Raw genomic sequence first — 17595 nt, 5'->3', positions numbered from 1 at the left:
TCACCCCCACCCATTAGCAGAACATGTGGACCAAACCCAAAGAATTCTGTGTCCTTGCTAGACCTTCAGGAAGATTCTGCCTGCTTCATGAAGCCTGTCCTGGCCCAGTTCTCACTCACAGATATTCGAATATTAACTAGCATATGCAATTGCCCTGAGCTGGCTGAGCTTGCCGGAGGGCTGCCCAAGCGAGTATTGTGTCATCAACCTGAAAGCCCATTTAGTAGCGGATGTGAGTCTGGAGTTCCAGTCCTGTGCTGTTTTCGGGTGCAAGGCCTTGCAGTGTTTCTCCCTGTGTCCAGGGGGACAGGCAGGTAACAAGGCCAACTCAGAGCAGAACTACTTCTGAGTCCCTGCCGCTTCCCTAAGACAGGAGCCTTGATAGGCACTTACCAAATCTAATAAAGAAATACCGTCCAGATTCCTGTAGGCCTGCCAAAGTTAAATTGCTTCTAGTTAGTAGATTATCTCAATAGAAAAAAAAAGAAACATAGGAACATACAGCCCTTCCCCATCTGTGGTTTTTTTCACTCATTCGCGGTTAATTGTGGTCACCCACAGCCACCATCCATGGTCTAAAAATATTAAATGGAAAATTACAGAAACAGTACATATGTTTGGAATCAAGCTCCAGCCTGGAACCTCCCATCATCTTGCTCTGCCCCACCTGAACTGTCCCTCTGTGCAGCAATGCATTCTGTGTGTGCATTTCCCCTGTTTCTGTTTCTTAGCAGTCAGTAAGACTACAACATGCATATACATTTGTATTATAACTATAACATAACTGTTTACATATGCAAATGGACTTGAACCCATGGGACTGGGCATTAAATACATATACATTATATAAACAGCTATGCATAGTGCATGTATCTATACACCTACACATAAATCTACATATATTCCTGAGTGAAGAAAGCCTTACTGCCTACAAACAGAGATGTGTATGTAGGTAAACACATTTCCATAAACAACCCACTAGAAGGAAGTCCACCGAAATAAAATTGTATTTTGCTAGCTGGAATTTTTTTCTATAGTAAACTTGTCTATTTGTTTTCTCGCAATCAGAACAGAAATGAATGTTTATTATAGGTTCAAAACATTGCTCAGTTCCTTTTACTCTCTGCCTGACCTAAGCATTCTTAAAAGTCAGCACTAGAACTCCAAAGCAAGTCCTTGCAAAGGCCTCTGACACTTGGCACCCCGGCTTTGTCTCCCAGTCACTGGCTGACTTCTGTGAAGCCCCATCACTGCAAACACATGGCCTCCACAGAAAGGAAGTGTGCTTTTTAATTCATGCTGTGTCCTAGCCTGGCACAAAATGGCACAAAATGGCTTAGAGGGCACCCAACACTTGTGTTCCAAGAGCACAAATAACCATATCCCCTAGGGCTCTATTCAGAACAAATGGGGATAGAACAAAGTATTGAAAATGTCCAGAAACGCTGCTGACTTGGGAAAGGAACATACCCACGCAGAAACAGAAGGCAAAGCTGCCTGAAATGTGCGCCTTCCTGCTTCGTCCCTCCTCCAAGTCATTTTCAAAGCCCTTTTCTGTGCTGCTTGCTTTGCTCAAGGAAGGAAATCTGTTACCTTGTGTTTGGAGTCATAATTTAGACACTGCTCTCTGTATTTCTATCTTTAGGGTTGATGTGACTAAGGAACAAGGATACAAAGTGTGACTGTACAGTTTCACGGCAGGGAAACCATTTTCCTGATTGTTTTTTTTAATCCGTCAGTGCCAAACCAAAACAGCTGAAAACCATGAAGGGGAACTTGGACCTTGATGGCACCAGCTCACACTGTGTGCAGCTTTCTCTAATCAACCCCATCCTCCCTGCCCTCTGAGTCCCATGTCATGACCTCATCGTCTCGCTCATTTTTAGTTTCCGAGGAATATTAGAGAGCCAAATTGAGGTCATTGCTTGTCCTATTCACTTTGTAACCCTTGATTGATGGTCTATTTCTTTCTTTCTCTGTCTCTGTGGCTCTCTCCCCCTGCTGTAATGCCAGCAAGGGGATTCCCCTAGAGCTCCAGATAGGTAAAGCCTTGATGCCCAAATGAAGAACTAGCATAGGACCCAAAGATCACCTCTTGAAGCCCGTCACAAAACAACCCGTAGACTTGCATGCAATTCAAAGGCTTTACATGTGTGCCAGTCACACAGCTCTTTTGCTGGGTCTCCAGAGTATATGCTTCCCTTCTGGCCTAGGTAGAAATGTCTACATCATCACCTAAAGTTCAGGGAGACTTGTAATAGCAAAATGCCTGTGCAGAGATTTGAAACAGCCCTATTAAGGCTATATCGTTAGGAGCTGCAACAATTAGCTGGGATCACTGGTGTCTGGTTGTCCGAACAGCTGATGCAGCCACCATAAGGTCTCAAGGAGCCAGGATGGCACAGAGAGTCCAGGAGCTGCTGGTTGGTTAGTCATCTTGCCCAACCCCTCTCTGTCTTTGCTCTGTCCAGGAAAATGAGCCCTGGAAGTAAAGCTTACAATAAGAGTTTCATGGCCATTAAGAGTCATTTTAACAGATTTTTAACAATGTTTAAGACATGCCTGGTGGCCCCAGGGAAAGGTGGGACCCTCACCTGTCTCACTAATATCTCATCTTTAATCCACCCGAGAACTCTGCAAGTTCAATGTTACTGGATCTACACTTTACGAATAATAAACGTAAGATTTGGAGAGTTGGAGTAACTGTTCTAGTTCTGTTTCCATTGCTGTTATGAAACACTAATGAAAACCAACTTGAGGAGGAACGGGCTTTTCTTTGGCTTACATGTCCCAATCCGAGTCCATCATTAGGGAAGCCAAAGCAAGAAGTCAAGCAAGACCCTGGAGGCAGAAACTAAAGCAGAGGCCAGGGGAAACATTTCTTACATCTTTGCCCTCCTACAGTCAGACTCTCTCTGGACTCCCAGCCCCCAAATTATGACATGGAGACATTTTTTGATTTATGAAATCTTGGCCTTAGCTTAGGTTTGTTCCTCTTAAAACTTAAATTAACTCATTTATATTAATCTATATTCTGCCATGTGGCTTATTACCTCTCTTCAGTACCGTACACCCAACTTCTGCATGACTAGTTGGGAAATCCCCTTTTCAGATTCTTTCTCAGAGTTCTTATCTCTGTCCTGAAGTCCCGCCTATCCTCTCCTTTCAAGCTATTGGCCATTCAGCTCTTTATTAAACCAATCAGAAGATGCCTTAGGCAGGTGAGGTAAATCAGAAACATCTTTACACAGTGTACAAAAAGATTATCCCTCGTATCTTCACAGCCTACTTTCTTCCACACCCCAGGACCACCTATCCACGGGTGGCAATGCCCACAGTATACTGGACCCTCCCATATCAGTAATTAATCAGAAAAATTCCCCACAAGGAAAGACTTGCCTACAAGTCAGTCTGAGGGAGGCATTTTCTCAATTGAGGTCCCTGTTTCCCACATGACCCTAGCATGTGTCAAGTTGAAAACAGACAAACAACCAACACAGAGATGCAACAACTCAGCTCCTAAAGCAGAGAGTGCCTGTATCCCAGTGCTGTCTGATGAGGAAGACACGCCCTCCTTATAGATTCTTCTGCCTTGACCATCTGATAGGGCAAGCTGGTGCCAGCGATGACAGGTACCTCTTCTACATAGTTTTTTTTTAAGAAAGAAAGAAAAAGAAAGAAAGGAAGGAAGGAAAAGAAAAGAAAAAGAAAAAAGAAAGAACAATTTAGAGGCTAGTAAGGTGTAACATGAATAGATTGCACATGGTTTGAAGAGATAAAATAAATTGTATTAAGCCTTATATTAATCACTGTTCACCATAAGGAGGTAAGAAATTACCTCCTTAACTCTGATGGGGATATGAGATTGTTCAATCATTTTGGAAAACTATTTTTAATCCTTAGTAAAAAGGTAAGCACACATACTTTATGGCTTGGCAGCTTCCCCTCAGATCTTCAGCCAGAACAAGGCCGTGCTCTCCAGAAGAACCAATCAAGGCTATTGATAGGCACTGTCATTATTATGTTCTACAAATGACCACCACGCAATGTCCAACCCCAGGGGAATGGATAAGCAAGGCCAGTTTATTCCAGGCAATTAAAAGGAATAAACTAATGGCACTTTTATCTACAAACAAATGTGGTAAGCAGAAAGAAAGACTACTCCGTGATTAATTCCTTCGAAGTTGGGGATGAATAGCTCATGTGTGGTAGTCAGGGTAAAGGTAGGCTAGAAAGAGGCACAGAGAGCTTTCTGGGAGGTGGAGATGTTTTGTGTCTCAGTTGGCATAGATGTCACACCTGGGCATATGTATTTTTTTCCCCGTAGGCTAATTAGAAGTTGAGTAGGACCATAACAAAAACCAAAGGATTTCAGTTAATATATTTGTCAAATCTGAGGTTATAAGGAATTCATGGCAGGATAGTCACCTTCACAAGCATTTCCGGGTGTTCCTGGTATGAAAATACTCAATCACCACAGAATGGTTGAGGCAGGCATCTCTGGCAGGTCCATCATCTTGTCCTTTTACTTTTTAAGTGTGAAAGAGCTTATTTGCAAACCCTTTTCAGTTTATGATGCAACACCAGGAACTTTCATGAGATGGCGCTGTGTCGGCTGGCACTGTAATTTGGGACCCCTTAGTGGTGGTCTTCCCAGCTCCCCACACTGACACACCTGCTCACAACAGGGCTCCTTTGCGAGTACCTCCCTCATCTTCTCCCACCTAGTCCATTTGTTAGTGTCCTCCAACAGCCCAGTGTCATCTGAAGTGACTCAGTTAGTACAAAGAGCTAACCCGCCGGTGGGCAGCACAGAACCTCTCTTCTTCTGCTTGCTTTTGTATGTCCAGCTTGGGTGGCGGTGGAAAACCTTTTAAGCCTTTTAAGAAAAGAGGTATATGATAATACTTAGCTCCAAGGAAAGCAGTGTGAAGGCTCCCAGAGTAAAGAAATAAAGTTGGTTTTGTTTTGTTTTGTTTTGTTTTGTTTTATCTTTCCTTTCCTTTTTCTTTTTTCGTTTCTCCCCCGCAGCTGGCAAACTGGAAACCGTGAAATGGGCATTCACCTGGCCACTGAGTTTCGTCTTGTACTTCACTGTCCCCAACTGTAACAAACCCCACTGGGAGAAATGGTTTATGGTGACCTTTGCTTCCTCTACGCTGTGGATCGCAGCCTTCTCCTACATGATGGTGTGGATGGTGAGTGTGTAAGGACCCTGTGCATCGCTGGGTCTCGTTAGAGCGAAAGGTGTGCTCTACCAGAGATGAATAAGAACGGGGGGTTGCACCTGGCAACTCTTCCCTTCAGTTTTTGCTCCAGCGGGTCACAGAACAGCCCACACCTTTGCTCGGAGGGTAAAAATCACAAGTGTTTGCTCCGCTTGCATAACCATAGGCTGGCTTGATTGAATTCTGCTATGTCAAGCTCTGCAGCTCTGCACAGCTCCAGGACGGCCACTTTTGATTCAGGTAGCAGGCTGGGGTCGCATCTACTTCATGGTGTTGATTCTTTTTCTTTCGGTTGGTACTATCCTGGAACGGGTAAAGTGGAAACGTCAGGTGCCTCTTGGGGTCCTCCCTGGGGACAGATTTGTCTCCCTATTACTTCCTCTCCACACTCCACTTCCTGCATCTGTGAGTGAAAGAAGTAATTCCCCAGCTGTAGTGGAGGAACAGTAGCAGAGCCTCAAGCCAACGACATGACTGCCTAAGGGTCCCTTCCAAGCTAAAATAATGTTCCATTGATGGGACTAGGTTATGGGGCCTCAAAGGAGAGCTGCCCCAGAGTCATTTTTGGAAATATGGACAGCTCACTTCTATACTCCTTAACTGGGGAGCAAACCTAATCCATTAGAATTGGGCAGAAATTGAAAGCCATGACAAATTATGCAAATCCAAATTAGCCGCACTTGGGTGTTTGACAAAAGGGCAATATAAATTCAGGAGGATTCAACTTAAAGCTCAAAAACGTTCTGGGAAGATGGTTTTGGAGGTAATAGCAAACTTGTAAAGCTGGCATGATAAAGTCACAGTTACTCCTGGCCTCAGCCTCACGGGGAAATGGAATTTTACAACTAGAAGTATCGTGACTGAGGGTTCTCACTCAATGAGGCTCCCACAGCAAATGGTCTTCAATGCAGAGTTGGGAGACTGGATTGTTGTCCCTGACCTCAAGGTCTAAAAGTCCACTATCCATGGAAAGGACGAATCCTGATAGTGAGTGACAACTTCAAGAGAAGCCAGCGGCCTGGACTGGGCTTCCCAAGCCCACTAGTTCCCCAGAGCCCTAGGCTTGACCATAGCATCCTAAGGATGGTGAAAGAACGGTGAGCCAACCCCAGCAGAGCCAGGCCACACAGTCCTGCGGACCCAAGGCTCGGCTAGGCAGCAGCAGCTTTGCTTTACAGAGGCTCTTAGAAAGAACATAGAAAGATGTGTTTCAGCATCCTCCTTTCCTCCCTGGAGACAGACATCAGAAGCTTGAGGCCACCCTGGGTTAAATTCAGCACAGAATGGAAAGGAGAGCTTTTTCTGGTTTGGATCTGAATGTATTGAACTCACATCCCCCATCCTTTCACCACTGGCCGAGGCATGCTGCGAATGGACTCCCAGCTGAGACACATGGTTTACATCTCCTCAGGATATTACAGAGGGTGTGAATGCCCCAGTGGCACCCTGAGACGGCCTAAGAGTTCCAGGTGTTGCAAGCCCCATTTCCTTAAGCCAACAAACAAGAGATTGGTCTCTTTTTCTACCTACTTGGCAATGGATCCTGACTCTGCGACCCTCTCTTGCCAGCTTTCTGCTGCTATGGTTCCCCTCTTGAAATCTGGGGACAGCCGTGAACCCATCTGTGTGGCTGATCAATGGGTCATAGCAGCCCACCCTCTGCACTCCACCTCTATGGAAACTGAGAAACTGCCTTACAGATGAGCCCACCAGCCCAACATGGAACCCTCTCTGCCACTTACCAGCAGCTTGGGACCTGGGTGGATGCCTCCCTGTTCTGTTTCCTCATCTGAGGAATGGGAAAAGCAGAGCACTCAAACCAGATGGCTGTGAGAATTAAGAAAGTTAAAACTGAGCATTTAGCCCAGCGCCTAAGTACTAAAAAGAAAGAAAGCGATTATGGTGGTGAAGTTGACAGTGGCAGCAAGGGTTTCCAAGTGTTCTTTTCTTTCTGTCGTATGACCAAAAGCAACCTGGGGAGGAAGGTGTTTATTTCATTTTCCATTTCCAGACCACAGTTCCTCTTTGGGGGAAGTCAAGAAGAAACTCACAGCAGGAATCTGGAGGCAGGAACCATGGAAGAATGTTGCTTACTGCCTTGCTCCTCAGCCCACATTCAGCTACTTTTCTTATACATCCCGGGGCCAACTGCTACAGATAGTCCTGCCCACAGTGGACAGGACTCTCCTGCATTAATTGTCAGTCAAGAAGAAGTCCCCTCGCGTCAGTCTGATGGAGGCAGTTCCCTCAGCTGCGTCCCCTCGCGTCAGTCTGATGGAGGCAGTTCCCTCAGCTGAGATTCCTCTTCCCCCATGCTTCAAGTTGACAAGCAAAATTAGCTGTCATGCTGACTTAGCAGAAGTGGGGATGGGAAAAGCTGGATAGGACCTCCCTGACAAGACCAGCTGTGAAGCCAGCCCCTCTCCGGGTCTGGTCAGCCCGACTGCAGATCTGCGAGCACACTGCTTACATTCCTAAGCACAGCTTGACAGCCTGAATCATCCAGGGCCATCTTGAGTTCAAGTGTTTTGTTTCAATATTGTCTTTTCTCTTACGTTCTAGTTTTTTCCAGTGTGCATGTATTGCCAGAAAGGAACAAATGATAGCCCCACCTTTTATTGAAAAGTCTGGGTTCTGTCTAAGCATCACCCTAAGACCAGCAGTGTGGGTCTCATCCACAGATGTTCATGCCCTCCTGGGTTAAAATCCAGAAAAGATGCTGCCCCATTCCCCATCCCCCACCCCTAAGGTGGCCCAAAGTAGAGACTTTTCTACATCTTGATCAGATGGAACTTGTGCAGGTAGCTCACAGTATCTCTTGGTTCACTGTCTCTTCCTGCTTCCTCCAAGGTCACCATCATCGGTTACACCTTGGGAATCCCTGATGTCATCATGGGGATCACCTTCCTGGCTGCTGGAACCAGTGTGCCCGACTGCATGGCCAGCCTTATCGTGGCCAGACAAGGTGGGATCTCCAGGAATAATGAGGATAGGGAAGGAAGGAAGGGAGGAAGGATTCTCTGACTGGTGGGGGCTGTGCAGTGTGGCAAGGAAGGGGGCCACAGATGCTTCTTATAAGGAGAGATAAGTGATAGCAACCTCAGTGCCATGTTGGCCAGATGGCTTCCTGAGATCAGAAATGTAAAGAAAAGAGGCAGAAGACATTGCTGTGTAAGGCACAGATGCTCGCCCAGGCAGCTACAGCCCTTTCTGATCATTATTATCATCCATTAATTGTAAAATACCTACCAATAAATACAGAAAAATAAAAACAGCTAGCCTGAAGTGAGTGAGACACTGAACTCATTCAGCAACTCCAAGAGGTAGGGATGACTGTGCTTTGATTTCATAGATAAGGAGACAGACAACCCCCATAATTAAGCCCACTCAGAACATAGCACCTCCAAGTTGTCAGTAGTCAGTTCTCAGCACGTGACAGGTAAAGCTTACCTGTGGACCCTGTCGCCAGTGACACCCTTCCCGGCAACCACGCTCATTTCCATGCCTGGTGGACATTGAGAGGCATTTATTTTAAGCGACAGCAGCAACAAAATTTATCACAGTGCCCTATAGAAACTCTACTGATGGCATTATCTTTATGTTACTCGGTTATTAAGAAGCAGTGAATTCGGGGTAGGACAGGTGGGAAACGGTGCTGTGATGTGCAAGTTAACAAGCCTATGGACCCATGTTTGTGCCGTGGGGTTTATTTCTTCTGAAAGGGGGGCTCAGAAGTTCCAGTATTCTTGGAACCAAATATGGAATTTTTTATCACTTACATACACTGTCTTCATATCTGAAGTGAAGTCAGGAGTCAGCAGATTGTGAGTTCTCTGTATTATAATCTGTTATTTTTCATACTACTGATGGGCTAAGAGAGAATCAAATACATGGTCCAGCAAAATTCCTACCAGGCTGCCAGACCAAAGACTCAGGAGAGCCCCTTGTGGGTGCTTCCTACTGAGTTCCCTTTCCTCCCTAATGGCCTCTTGTCCTTGCAGGGATGGGGGATATGGCCGTGTCCAATTCCATCGGGAGCAATGTGTTTGACATCTTGATTGGTCTCGGTCTTCCCTGGGCTCTGCAGACTCTCGCTGTGGACTACGGATCCTATGTGAGTGCTTTTCTCTATAACTTCTTAAATCCAGACTAAACAGACTTCTTCAGTGGCCTTGGCCATTGAATTTTGTTTGCTAGTAAGGAAGGTGTGGAGATATTAACGTTGTGAGGGAAGCAAATTCTTCTGGTACAGATCTTCCAGAGTCACACGTATGGAGACGGAGACTCAAGACCGTAGAACAGAAGTCTGCAAACTTTCTGTCTCAAACAGGACATAAGTACAGGCTGGTGTCGGGGGGGGGGCGGCAGGGGGACTAGATGGTCTCTGTCACAGCCACTGCCTCTGCTGCAGTAGCAGAAAAGCAACCACAGAACTTCAGTATAGAAGCTGCTGAAATTGGAATGTTCGAAGCTTCCATTACTGTCATATATTATGCTTATTTCTTTTCAACAATTTGAAGAAGTAAAGATCATCTTAATTCATGAGCCAGTCAATGGACCAGAATTGGCTGCTACCTCTAGCTAGCTGCATTGCATGTAAAAAGAGATGGTAGAGAGAAATCATCTAGGTGGAGTGTCTCGAACAGGTGTCGTCTTTTGGGTGGTCTCAGATTCCAAATAACCCTCCTTAATTCTGCCGGTCAGTGAGTAAGGTTGCTGTCAGTCAGCTCCTGTGATTGGCCCACATCAACCATACTCACAACTGTGTGATGTATAAACTAAAATACTGACAGATGCCCATAGGATACATAAGGACCACACAGAAGGCATGCTTGTTTTGAGTGTTTATTTTTCTCTGCATTCCTAAAGGAAAATCTTACATGGGAGATACTGCCAAGGGATCCCATGAACATCTTTTAAGTCTGATGATCCGTCAGGAAACAATAACAGATTATACTCCAGCTAAGATTTATTACAGCAAAGCATATGGAGAAAGGGGCAACAGGAAAATGAAATGTATCCACAGTCCCAAAAGGTCTGGTGCCAGCTTCCAGTTCCTTCCCTGCCAGGTTGCACAGGCCTTGCTTTCTCTAACATTGAACTCCAGGGACATGTGTGAGTTGTCTTGTGCAAGAAAGTCCCCTGGAATCTGAAGCCTTTATGGGGCGCTGGTCAGGCAGGAACATTTCTACTCTAAGAACAGCTATGTTCATTGAATCTCAGCACCCGGATGTACATCATCTAGCTTTCCTAGCATCCCCCTTTATTGCTCATGAACAAAACACTGTCAACCAGCAGCATTCTAAGAGCAAGGATTGGCAGAAGCCTCCTGGGGATGGGGGACTGTGTTAACACCTGGTGCACAGAAGGTCACGTTACTCTTTTATTTGTTAGAGTAGTATCACTAGGTACTATTAATATACTGCAGACAATTCTAAAGTTTCACTGGGGTAACCCAGCAGCAGCTAATTTCCTGCTAAAATTCCACTGCAGATGTCCCCACTCTGACAGCGCCTAGGAACACTTCCAAAAGGAAACCCAGGGAGAGTGGCAGATTCCATCATGTGGCTCTGCTAGCTTTGAGGCCCTCTCTAGTGTAGGGAAAGCAAGGACACAGGAGACAGTGCATGGAGGTGGCTAATGTCAGGCCTGTCCCCATCCCTTTGTCTAGACCTCATTTGCCCACCAACTTGCAAGAAGGGTCTTGACATTTGTTTCTCTGTGTGCCGAGAAAGGAGAGGAGAAGCTAATGGACACCTCCTGGAGCAGGTTCCCCAGTGGCTTCTCTGAGTGACCCAGGGCCCAGCCCCATTTAACATCATTCTTGTTCTTAAGCTGGGGACAGTGGTATTGAGTGTACTTAAGTTCAGTCACTAAGGCTGGCTTGACACTTCCTTAAGAGACAAGGTCTGCCAATGCTAAAGGCATCTCCTGGGGTTTGTCTACAACTGGCCCACCTGAACCTTTACTTTCTTACACACGTTTTCTTCGTGGAGCAAACAGTGCCTGTGATTAGTAGGAGATGGCAGCAGACCCTTCTGGGGTGCTGGTAGTTCTGTGCAGCGGCACTGGCTGATGCTCTAGCCCCTGGCCGTCCGTGACAATGGAGGCCCTTGGTGTGGGGCTGGTGCAAATGAAAAAGGGAGTTTTCAGTTTTATTACACTTTAATCACTTGAAATCTATACAGCTCCATGGAGTTTAGGGTTGCCTATGGGACACTGTAGCCCCAGAAGATGACATTTAAATGACCCACCGTGTAGCCCAGAGAAGACCAGTCTTAGCTCTCCTTGGTTTATTTTCTCCTTCTAGTTTGTTTTAGACAACTGAGATCCACTACATGGATATTTCATATGTTGCCTTTTTTTACTTCTTACTAGATGAAACACATTTCACTTAAAATCTCATTAGAAACCTCATTTTCAAAGGTGGCCCAGGATTGTAGCATCTGGATTTCCCAGAAGGTACTTAGCCATGTTGCTGTTCAGGGACACTCACATGGCTTTGAATGTCACTGTCATGTTTAGTGAAGCCTGGGGCGCCTTTGTACTGTGAGGTTTAGAGATCTGTAAGCATTGCATATAAATCTGATGGCTCAGAATAATGATTTGGTTTTGATGACATTTTAAATTAAGTTACACTTTAATTTTGACGACTTGGATAATTAACCTTTATTTTTACAGTCCTGTAGAGTGAACCTAGGTCTTTGTACATAGTAGGTAAGGGCTCTACGCTGGACTACATCTCCAATTCCTTGCTCCTTCAGTCAGTGTCTCACTATGTAACCCAAGCTGGCTTTGAACCCAAAATTATCCTGCCTAGGCCTCGTAACTTCCTGGGTCACACTCCTACAGCATTGTGCCTGGCTTATCCTTCATATTTAATTTGTCATATGTCATGCCTGAGGTTTGAAGAAAGCTTTGTGCTACCTGCAGACACTGGCCACATGAGCTTCATGAGAACAAACACTGTCTTTCACAAATTTAGCTTCCTCAAATCACAGCAGGGGTGGCAGGCACATCCCAGAGCAATGAAAACAAACAAACAAACAAACAAACAGCTTGTATTGAATATAGCAGAGCCCACTCTAGAACTTCTTGATTTTCATTGGTGTTCACCAAACACTTCCTGATCACAAACAGGAGGGCCACCTCGGGTAAAGATGAGGCCCAAAACTCTGAGTGACTCATCCTTTGGTATTCCTTCCAACTGACACTAGAAAGAAACATTGATCCAATCTGTCTGTCTCTCTCTCTCTCTCTCTCTCTCTCTCTCTCTCTCTCTCTCTCTTTAGGCAGGGTCTCACTATGTAGCCCTGTCTGTCCTGGAATTCAATGTGTAGACCAGGTTGGTCCCACAGTCATAGAAATCCATTTTTCTCTGCCTCTGGAGCTCAGGGATTAAAGGCATTTGCTACTGCTCGCTCTCCAGCATTTGTTCTTAAGAATGCTGCATGGAAGTGGGAGCTCTGTTCCTGTCATCACCTAACAGCATCTCTGGCCTCAAACTGACTTACTGTGCTCTTAACATAAGTGCAACAGTTACATGACCTTGACTTCCTTAGAAAACTCTTGATTATCTGCTGGTAGTTGGTTTTCCTTGGTAAGAAAAGCAAGAAAGACGCCCTCAGCCCAGCTCAGCATCAGCCACCCAGATCCACTGCAAGACATTCACAACCCTTCCAGTTTACTCCTGTTTCTTTCGCACTCTCCTTCCTCCCTCTTATCAAAGTTATGAAAAAGTTTATTTTTTAAAAAAAATGACCTTTATCTGAAATCCAACTACTTCTGGTCTCCTCTGTTGAGAACTAGAAGACAGTGGTTAAAAACCAGGCCACCACAAGAAGAAAAGAAACTGTGCTCTGAATACTAAATGTTCATCCCATCGACTCACTTGATGTGACAGGAGCAAGAGACAGCCCTTTCAGCATAAGGTCCACTGTATGCACCAGCTTGCATTGCTATAATGAAATAATAGAGACAACTAACTTAGAGAGAGCAGAGATTTGTTCTGCTTCTCAGTCCCCTTCAATGGCATGCATTCAGTGACCTAAGGACTGTCTGTGGGCACACCCCTTAAGGGTCGACACTACCCCCATCAGCACTATCCAATTAGCACACAAACCTTTGGAGAAAACTACCTATGTTCAAACCATAGCATCCTCTGTGTTTGATGGAGGGTTTGTTTATTTTTTATTCTTAATTAAAAATTGTTTTCATACAATATATTTTGATTGTATTTTCCTCTCCCTCAACACCTCCCAGAGATTATTCCATCTCCTTCCAACCTCATATTCTCACTCTGTCTCGTGTTCTCTCTCGTTCATCTCCATCTCTCAAAACAAAAAAAATCAAAACAAAAGAACAAAAATCCAGTAAGACAAAAAAAGCCAAATTTTTTTGTTTTTACTGGGATAACAGGATATGATCATGGAAGATAAAATCATGAAATCTTTAAAACAGTTACAGTTCATCCCAAGAGTAAAATAAACAAGGTCGTTGTACCAACTTGGAAATTTTCCTTGACTAAACATGGATATCAGGCCTGAAACTGAAACTCAGGCAGGCAGGCCTTCTACCATAGGTAACCCCCAGTCATCGCCTACCTTTCCTCTCCTCTGACAGCCCCCCCGAAGGTATAGAGAGTGGAAAATGAGACATGCTCCCAGCTATGAGACATACCTTTTCCAAGTCACAATCCCTAGTGACAGGGCCACACAATAAAACAAAACCTGAGGTCCAGACTCACGTTTTCCATCTAAAGATGGGATAATTTAGGTCTCTTTGGCCATTCTGCTGAACTATACAACCGTAACTGGGCCTGTGGTGAAAATCTCGGTGGTGCCCAAGTTTGGGCAGATTGTAGAAGAAAGTGCTTCGGGTTGCATTATATTTAAACACAGATGTCAATGGCCAGTGCAAGGAAGACCTTCATTCACTTTCAAAAATACAGGCATTGAAGGACTTTTCCAAAGACCTATCCTTCGAAAGGAACTCACCATTGTGTACAAGCCCTGGGGAAAATCAAGATTTCGTTTTGTGTGTAGAAGGAGGCTGGGATCCGAGTTCACTCTCCTCTGTGTGGGGTCTATCTAGGTGTGTCATCACTTCTTGGTGAAAATGACTTTGCCTTGAATTTTATATGTCCAAAAGAAGTGTGATAAGCATATTTTTGCAATACTATTGGCAACATAAGAACTATTTAGAAGCCATGGTTGTAAGGTTTTTGAAGTGTGTAGTCTGGAAACTTTCTTCCACAGCAGCGATGGTGTTCATGATCAGGAAGCCTTCATGTGGAATCAGGAGAAGGTAAATGGGCCAGAAACGAGGTCAGGAAAGCAGTGAGCTGAATCAGAGTAGCCATCAGCAAACCAGCCTTGAGTTGTCGGCCCAAGCTTAATAGGCTGCTTTGAAACTTATTTCCCTCGGATAATATACTTTCAGCTTGAGAGGGCTTTTAAAGAAAAAAGAATTCTCATGAAATAAAAGATGCCTAAGTCTTACCCAAGAACCCCCACAGGCAGAACTCTCTGTCGGCATAGACGGACTGCCCACCCAGCTTCATGCCACACACAATCTCCCTCCGCCTTTTTTAGAGTACCGGCCATGAACCATTGCTGCTGGAGTCTGACTTTAGCATCTCACACACCATCTCAGTACCGGTTGTCATTTACATATGGTGGGAAGTTTTCTTTGTTTAAACAGAGAATGATTTTATCTCCTTAGTAGAATTGGCACACAGTCCCTTTGTGTCGAATAGCTCCTGGAGCTTTGCCACAATCCTGGCTGTGTGACATTATTTGCGTTCATGGAGTTGATCCTGAGTTTCTGAGGAAAAGTTTCATCTCCATTCCTAGATCTGGGACGAGCTTCGAGGTTATGCTCTATCTCAAATGAAATACTTCCATCGCCAGCAGCTGAGCTTCTTGACAAGGGTGGGCTTTAATTACATGACAAACATAGGAAATACGCTTGTCCTGATACTCCAGGAAGTGATGCTTGGCCAAAACAATGGTACAGCATTTGACCACACTCAGTTGGGTCTTTTGTGTTGCCCAGAAGCCTGGGGTTCACAAAAGCACAGGGACTTCTATTCTTTCTTCCCTCCTGGAGCTCCTGCCCTTTCATTATGAAGGTCATTCTGCAGGTATCAGCTTAGATATCGGGGGTGGGGGAATCTCCCAAGCCTGAATTGAGTACCACTCTTGTGTTCTTCAGCATACAGGTGTGCAAGGGTTGGGGTGTCTAGAGAAAGAGGGAGCCTATTGGGACAAAGAGAGCACTAATGCAGAAACAACGAGGGAGGTCATGCTCAAGAAGAAAAGAAAGTCCAGGTTGTGGGGGTGTAGGATGCAATAAACAGAAGCTGCACCAGTGGCCTCAGCTGGACAGAGGACCTACGATTCACACCAAGTGAAATACAGTTCTGATCCCATTCTGCAGATCAGAAAGCCAAGACCCAGGGGGGTTATGTCCCACAACCGGAAAGGCATAATTGCAAATGCCCATAGTGCCGCAGCAGCAGGCAGAAGGGTGTTGGTGATGGGGGTAGAAATTCAGGCTGGTTTTATCTAAGTTTGAATCTTTGCTGAAAGACAGAGTGGGGTCTACTTGTTAAAGACAGGGTGGCTTCATATATGTTATCTAACGAGAGAAGGAACTAGGAGGGGCAAGCACTGCTGACTAGCTCCACCTCTCAGTGGTTCACACAGACACTACGGGGGTGGCGGTCTCCACTCTCTCCCTTGGCTAAGTGAGTGATGTTTCTATAGTAAGTTTGTCTCGGGCTTGGAATATTCCGGGTCCTTTCCTGAGGAAAATCCCTTGTTCAATCACTGTCTTTTTGGCTTTCATGGGGTTCCTTAAGTGGTCAATGCCCCAAGTTTATCTGGTCCAGGGGCATCACTATGTGGCTGTGTGCTGAGGTGCAGGACCCATTTGTAAGATGGCACGGATGCATGGAAAGGGGAAGTTAGGACTTACTTGCTACCAGCATTTGGTCTGCCCTCATCTGCACCCTGAGTTGTTCCCAAGAGAGAGGCTTCATTTCAGAAAGGACACTCAAGGGCCTCCTTCCATTTAGCTTGACAGTAACCGCAAGACATCTTTCCACATCTCTGACATCAAAAGCGAGCAGCCTGTGTGGGTTTAATGACCTCTCCCAACCTCTGGAGAGACCTGCCGACAATTCTGAAGCAATTTTTCCATCTTGTCCAGATGGGATTCCCAAGTCATAATTATGGGATAATTTCCATCCCAGCCTCTGCTCTGCCTGACGTTAGGTTCTCACACTCAGCAGTGAGGAACACATGCATTTTTACAGATTTTGACATCTCTATCCTCTATGGCTTGCTCGGAAGCCAGCTAGTTACCTAAGTGCCCAGAATAAATAAATCTGAAGAGTCGAGTTGGGGAAATGAGTTCTTCTCATACCATTATGGAGATGTACATCTTTGTGGTAAGATTTCACAGAACCAAGGAAATCAGGACAGAGCTCATGTTTCTGAGTTGGGGTTTAGAAATGTACAATAAATAAATAAAATTGTACACGCAACAGTAGTAGGAAGGTCTGCCCTTTTCTCCATGAGCTTACTCCAGAATCCACAGAGATAAAAAGACTTTACAGCGAGTTCAGGCTTTCTTGTAGCAAGCATTAACAGAACGCCTTCTATGCATTGGGGTGCTATGGTAAGCAAGCCAGATATCCCTGTGCTTCTTGAATGACAGCCTGGGGGAGGAGCCAAGTATATAAGTAAATCTGAACAAAGCATGTGGTTCTTACCCTTCAGAGGGAAACTGTGCAGAACGTGAGGCTGTGTGAGGCTGGGGCGGGAGGGCTTGAAACACTGGTAAGAAAGTAGCATTTGTTCTATGTCTAAGATTATCTGAGCAAGCATTTTGAGAAGACTTTTCCAAGCAGACAGAAAGAAAAAACAACAACTTGCAAAAGCCCAAGATGTGAGAAGTCTTGTCATACTGGTGAATGCCATACTACCCAGAGTAGCTCCTACAGTTATGGTAGAGGGAGGGGAAGAGTTGAAGGTGAATGGCAGGAATGACAGTGGAGGCAGAGCAGTCGTGTGTCAAAGAACATTGTAAGCCATAGTAGCAGAAAGAATGATGGGTGTCTGAGAGATAAGGACATGATGAAGTCACGATGTCCTTCAGAAAGAAGAATGTGCGGGAGTGATGGTACACGGTTTAGTTCCAGCAATCAGGAGGCAGAAGCAAGTAGATCTATGGTGAGTCCAGCCAGCCTGGTCTACATAGTAAGTTCCAAGTCAGCCAGGGCTGCACAGTGAGACCCTATCTAAGAAAAAGAAAAAAGACCTAAGACTATGATAACTACACAGAGAAGGGGCTGGAATCA

At 45.2% G+C, this 17595-nt stretch overlaps 1 protein-coding gene across 1 annotated transcript in view; it reads left to right on the top strand.

The window, feature by feature from the left end:
* The window catches only part of Slc24a3 (solute carrier family 24 member 3), a 465376-nt gene that overhangs the window by 432761 nt on the left and 15020 nt on the right, over positions 1-17595 (top strand). Inside the window, exons 13-15 of the mRNA XM_041670589.1 lie at positions 5032-5198; positions 8079-8193; positions 9230-9342. Coding sequence (XP_041526523.1) covers positions 5032-5198; positions 8079-8193; positions 9230-9342 — 395 coding nt within the window. The remainder of the gene's footprint in view (positions 1-5031; positions 5199-8078; positions 8194-9229; positions 9343-17595) is intronic.

This window comes from Microtus oregoni, unplaced genomic scaffold, assembly GCF_018167655.1.
Source record: "Microtus oregoni isolate MIOR12 unplaced genomic scaffold, Mior012 000020F_ref0000438, whole genome shotgun sequence".
Lineage (NCBI taxonomy): Eukaryota > Metazoa > Chordata > Mammalia > Rodentia > Cricetidae > Microtus > Microtus oregoni.
Note: the sequence above shows the minus strand (reverse complement) of the source record. Positions and strands in the feature narration are given on the sequence as shown.